The sequence below is a fragment of the Babylonia areolata genome, chromosome 3, assembly GCF_041734735.1.
Source record: "Babylonia areolata isolate BAREFJ2019XMU chromosome 3, ASM4173473v1, whole genome shotgun sequence".
In the NCBI taxonomy this organism is placed as follows: domain Eukaryota; kingdom Metazoa; phylum Mollusca; class Gastropoda; order Neogastropoda; family Buccinidae; genus Babylonia; species Babylonia areolata.
The window spans coordinates 14,037,140-14,043,139 of NC_134878.1; the positions used below are offsets into that span (position 1 = coordinate 14,037,140).

The 6,000-nt window shown below is 44.5% G+C and overlaps 1 protein-coding gene across 1 annotated transcript in view; it reads left to right on the plus strand.

Moving 5' to 3' along the window:
- Positions 1 to 6,000, plus strand: part of LOC143279752 (BLOC-2 complex member HPS3-like) — a 52,061-nt gene that overhangs the window by 17,399 nt on the left and 28,662 nt on the right. The window contains 2 exon segments of the mRNA XM_076583880.1: positions 2,217 to 2,325; positions 4,941 to 5,030. Coding sequence (XP_076439995.1) covers positions 2,217 to 2,325; positions 4,941 to 5,030 — 199 coding nt within the window.

Below are 6,000 nucleotides of genomic sequence, written 5' to 3' on the forward strand. Positions count from 1 at the left end.
CATAAGGGCACTCTCCACTTTGTCCAATGCCAAATTTTGTGTGCATGTGGTGGAGCAGGCGGTTGTGTCCAGTCCTCAGGCGGAAGATACACTCTCATACTCACACCTTCTTGTTTTCTCTCTCTCTCTCTCTCTCTCTCTCTCTTTCTCTCTCACACACACACACACACACACACTCACACACTCTTGCTCACTCACATTTTCTCACACGCGTGCACACACACACACACACACACACACACACGTTTGTATTGTGAGCGTGAGCAACACAACCACATGTGAATATCTTTTTGAAGATGATAAAGTTAACTTGACCTGACTTGGCCACTGCAGAATTGAGGCTCCAGTGAGTGACAGAGGAGAGTACTGGCCAACACTGACAGCAGTGGAAGCCAAGCTGCCAGGGTTTTTGTTTTGAGCGATGCGTCGGGACTTGGGTTTTAGTTTTGTGGGTTTTTTTTTTTTAACATGCGTGTGTGGAGACTTGATTGTGCGGAATTGATTGTTTGGATGTGGGTATTTGTGTGCATGACTGTGCGGGCGCACTATCGCACTATTATACATACACACTCACACACACACATGCAGATACACACATTGACACTCTCATACGCACACACACTCAAACTCATACACGCACACTCTCACACACTCTCACACATACACTCTTACTCACTCACACTTTCTCACACCCAAACACACACACACACACACATACACACTCTTCTTCTTCTTCCTCGATCGCCTCCCGTTAGATGAGCAGCCCAGTGTCCTCGATGAAGGCTGCCGTCCATCGCAGCTCCTCCAGGGTGCCATACAGTTTGGCTTCCACTGCTGTCAGTGTTGGCCAGTACTTCCTCCTGGATGCTGCATGCATCGTACAGTCTTGAAGGATGTGGTCGGTTGTCATTGGTCCCTCACCATAAGGGCACTCTCCACTTTGTCCAATGCCAAATATTGTGTGCATGTGGTGGAGCAGGCGGTTGTGTCCAGTCCTCAGGCGGAAGATACACTCTCATACTCAAACCTTCTTGTTTTCTCTCTCTCTCTCTCTCTCTCTCTCTCTCTCTCTCTCTCTCTCTCTCTCTCTCTTTCTCTCTCACACACACACACACACTCACACACACTCTTGCTCACTCACATTTTCTCACACGCGTGCACACACACACACACACACACACGTTTGTATTGTGAGTGTGAGCAACACAACCACATGTGAATATCTTTTTGAAGATGATAAAGTTAACTTGACCTGACTTGACCACTGCAGAATTGAGGCTCCAGTGAGTGACAGAGGAGAGTGTGACAGCATGTTCCTTCTTCTTCTTCTTCGTTCGTGGGCTGCAACTCCCACTGTCACTCGTATGTATACGAGTGGGCTTTTACGTGCATGACCCGTTTTTACCCCACCATGTAGGCAGCCATACTCCGTTTTTGGGGCTGTGCATGCTGGGTATGTTCTTGTTTCCATAACCCACCGAATGCTGACATGGATTACAGGATCTTTAACATGTGTATCTGATCTGCTTGCTTATACACATGAAGGGGGTTCAGGCACTGGCAGGTCTGCACATATGTTGACCTGGGAGATTGGAAAAATCTCCACCCTCTACCCACCAGGCGCCGTTACCGATATTCGAACCCGGGACCCTCAGATTGAAAGTCCAATGCTTTAACCACTTGGTTATTGTGCCCGTTGATTCATAACATGGACCTTTTGTGGGTGGAGTGGTCAGGGTAAACTTGACAGTGATTTAAGACAAAAATTTTAAAATTTTTTTATGAAATGTTTTTTTAACTACTGATCAAGAGAAGATGGAGTGTGTGCATCTACGCAGATGTCTTACAATCAAGAGTGTGTTTGCCATATTCAGAGTTCTGAGATCTCAAACTGGAGACATAATCAAATTGTCTGTTTCTTCTGTACAGCACATTTTCTTCAAGTAATCGTGATGAGCTTCTTCTTCTTCATTCGTGGGCTGCAACTCCCACATTCACTCGTATCAACACAAGTGGGTTTTTATGTGTATGACCGTTTTTACCCAGCCATGCAGGCAGCCATACTCCGTATTCGTGGGTACAGTGATGAGCAAATATCAGAATATCACTGCTTGTGGTGGTGATAGTGATGGTGACGACGATGACGATTATATAGTGTCAGTGTTGACAGTGAAGGAGGATGATGATGATGACATCAGCTCTGATGATGTTATTAGGCCTCGTCAGGATGACTGGCACTTGTGCTTACCGTACTACAAGAAGTCAGGAATGAGTCTGGCAGACGTCATCCGACAGGCAGTACAGCACCGACAGCACTCTAAGGAGGTGGGTGTGTCAGTTTTCTCATCAGCCTCTGTCGGTTTCCATGATTTCGTGTTTAGTGTTCTGTGTCTGTGTGTGTATGTATGTGTGTGTGTGTGTGTGTGTGTGTATGTGTGTGAAGACACCAGCCAGCATGTGTGTGTGTGTGTGAAGACACCAGCCAGCGTGTGTGTGTGTGTGCATGCGTGTGTGTGTGTGTGTGTGTGCGTGTGTGTGTGTGTGTGTGTGTGCGTGCGTGTGTGTGTATGTGTGTGTGAAGACACTGGCCAGCTCTTTGATTTGTGGCATGCGCTTGAAACGTATCCAGCTGGCTGGTCCAAGGGACAGAACTCTTCCACAATACCAGCAGTGTCAATGTCATGGCAGACAGAGAAAAGCTTAGCATTGCTGTGCAGAAACGGTTGGTTGTTTATGACAAAGAAGATAGGAATTACCTCAACATGTTTTGAAAAGTCTCAGGTTCCATTCTTATGTGTTTCACACATTTCTGTGGATCGCTCCTTTCTTGAGGCATTAAATTATGAGATTGTGTGTGTGTGTGTGTGTGTGTGTGTGCGTGTGTGCGTGTGTGTGTGCGTGCGCATGTGCATGCATGGGCGTGCGTGTGTGCATGACTGTGTGTGTGTGCTTGCGTGCGTGCCTGTGTGATCATATCTTAATTTACGTTCCTTCTTAATTTACTGTTTCATTTTATTTTTGTTTTACTTTACATTTTTTATTATTTTTTGTGTTGTGGTTGCACATGTCATAAAGTGAATTTCTGTACCTGTATACAGACATTGAACTGGTGTAGAGTCTGCAGTTGTGGTTTTTCTGTCTTTCCGTCTTTTTCCGTCTCTCAGCAAACATCAGTGTATGTGTATGGCCAGGTGTCAGTGGACTAGTGTAGAGTCTTGAGTAGTGGTGTTTCTGTCTTTCAGCAAACGTTATTTATGTGTATTGCCGGGGATCAGTGAACTAGTGTAGAGTCTTGAGTAGTGGTGTTTCTGTCTTTCAGCAAACGTTATTTATGTGTATTGCCGGGGATCAGTGAACTAGTGTAGAGCCTTGAGTTGTGGTGTTTCTGTCTTTCAGCAAACGTTATTTATGTGTATTGCCAGGTGTCAGTGAACTAGTGTAGAGCCTTGAGTTGTGGTGTTTCTGTCTTTCAGCAAACGTTATTTATGTGTATTGCCAGGTGTCAGTGAACTAGTGTAGAGTCTTGAGTTGTGGTGTTTCTGTCTTTCAGCAAACGTTATTTATGTGTATTGCCGGGGATCAGTGAACTAGTGTAGAGTCTTAAGTTGTGGTGTTTCTGTCTTTCAGCAAACGTTATTTATGTGTATTGCCAGGGGATCAGTGAACTAGTGTAGAGTCTTAAGTTGTGGTGTTTCTGTCTTTCAGCAAACGTTATTTATGTGTATTGCCGGGGATCAGTGAACTAGTGTAGAGTCTTAAGTTGTGGTGTTTCTGTCTTTCAGCAAACGTTATTTATGTGTATTGCCGGGGATCAGTGAACTAGTGTAGAGTCTTAAGTTGTGGTGTTTCTGTCTTTCAGCAAACGTTATTTATGTGTATTGCCGGGGATCAGTGAACTAGTGTAGAGTCCTGAGTTGTGGTGTTTCCTGTCTTTCAGCAAACGTTATTTATGTGTAATTGCCGGGGATCAGTGAACTAGTGTAGAGTCTTAAGTTGTGGTGTTTCTGTCTTTCAGCAAACGTTATTTATGTGTATTGCCGGGGATCAGTGAACTAGTGTAGAGTCTTGAGTTGTGGTGTTTCTGTCTTTCAGCAAACGTTATTTATGTGTATTGCCGGGGATCAGTGAACTAGTGTAGAGTCTTGAGTTGTGGTGTTTCTGTCTTTCAGCAAACAGTTATTTATGTGTATTGCCAGGGATCAGTGAACTAGTGTAGAGTCTTAAGTTGTGTGTTTCTGTCTTTCAGCAAACGTTATTTATGTGTATTGCCAGGGGTCAGTGAACTAGTGTAGAGTCTTGAGTTGTGGTGTTTCTGTCTTTCAGCAAACGTTATTTATGTGTATTGCCCGGGGATCAGTGAACTAGTGTAGAGTCTTGAGTTGTGGTGTTTCTGTCTTTCAGCAAACGTTATTTATGTGTATTGCCGGGGATCAGTGAACTAGTGTAGAGTCTTAAGTTGTGGTGTTTCTGTCTTTCAGCAAACGTTATTTATGTGTATTGCCGGGGATCAGTGAACTAGTGTAGAGTCTTGAGTTGTGGTGTTTCTGTCTTTCAGCAAACGTTATTTATGTGTATTGCCGGGGATCAGTGAACTAGTGTAGAGTCTTAAGTTGTGGTGTTTCTGTCTTTCAGCAAACGTTATTTATGTGTATTGCCGGGGATCAGTGAACTAGTGTAGAGTCTTAAGTTGTGGTGTTTCTGTCTTTCAGCAAACGTTATTTATGTGTATTGCCGGGGATCAGTGAACTAGTGTAGAGTCTTAAGTTGTGGTTTTTCTGTCTTTCAGCAAACGTTATTTATGTGTATTGCCGGGGATCAGTGAACTAGTGTAGAGTCTTGAGTTGTGGTGTTTCTGTCTTTCAGCAAACGTTATTTATGTGTATTGCCGGGGATCAGTGAACTAGTGTAGAGTCTTAAGTTGTGGTGTTTCTGTCTTTCAGCAAACGTCAGTGTACGTGTATGGTCAGGGTCTGATGCAGTACCTGGACTGGGCACTGTTCCATTCTGACATGTCCTTCACCTTGAAAGAGGTCAGTTGTGTTGTGTTGTGTTGCGTTGCGTTGCATTGCGTTGTGTTGAGAGCGTACTTCCCAGCTAGTGCAATAATCCACATTGCCCATCCGGACCACTGAAGGGATGGTTAAGACACTCAGCTGTCAATATAGGGAGTCCGTGATGATATGGGTTCGAATCCCACCCTCGCCCTTTCTCCCAAGTTTGACTGGAAAATCAAACTGAGTGTCTAGTCATACGGACCTGGCACACTGAAAAGGAACCCATGGCAACGAGAGTCCTGTCCTCTGGCAAAATTCTGCAGTAGAAACCCACTCAGATAGGTACACAAATACAGGAGCATGCACTCAAGGCCTGACTAAGCACGTTGGGTTATGCTGCTGGTCAGGCGTCTGCCTTGCAGGTGTGCTGTAGCATATATGGATTTGTCCGAACACACTGACGCCTCTTTGAGAAACTGAAAAACTGAAACTGTGTTGTGTTGTGTTGTGTTGCACTGCATTGCATTGCTTTGTATTGTATTATACTGCATTTCCTTTTGTCACAGCAGAATTCTCTGTGTAAAATTCAGGCTGCTGTCCCCACGAAGACTGCTTCGCTACAGTGCAGCACCACACTTTTTTTCTTTTTTTTTTTCTGCCTGCAAATGTATTTTGTTTTGCAAGTTGTCAAGGATTGATGACTCCATCTTTCCAGTCCAGAGGCACAGGATGTGGCAGGATCAGTACGGTGCTGGAATTCTGATCAGGGTTTGATCCCTCCCCCCGATTTGGCCTGGTGTTGTTGTGTCCTATTTGTATTTGTATCTCTTTTTATCACATGAGATTTCTCTGTGTGAAATTCGGGCTGCTCTCCCCAGGGAGAGCGCGTTGCTACACTACAGCGCCACCCATTTTTTTGTATTTTTTCCTGCATGTAGTTTTATTTGTTTTTCCTATCGAAGTGGATTTTTCTACAGAATTTTGCCAGCAACAACCCTTTTGTTGC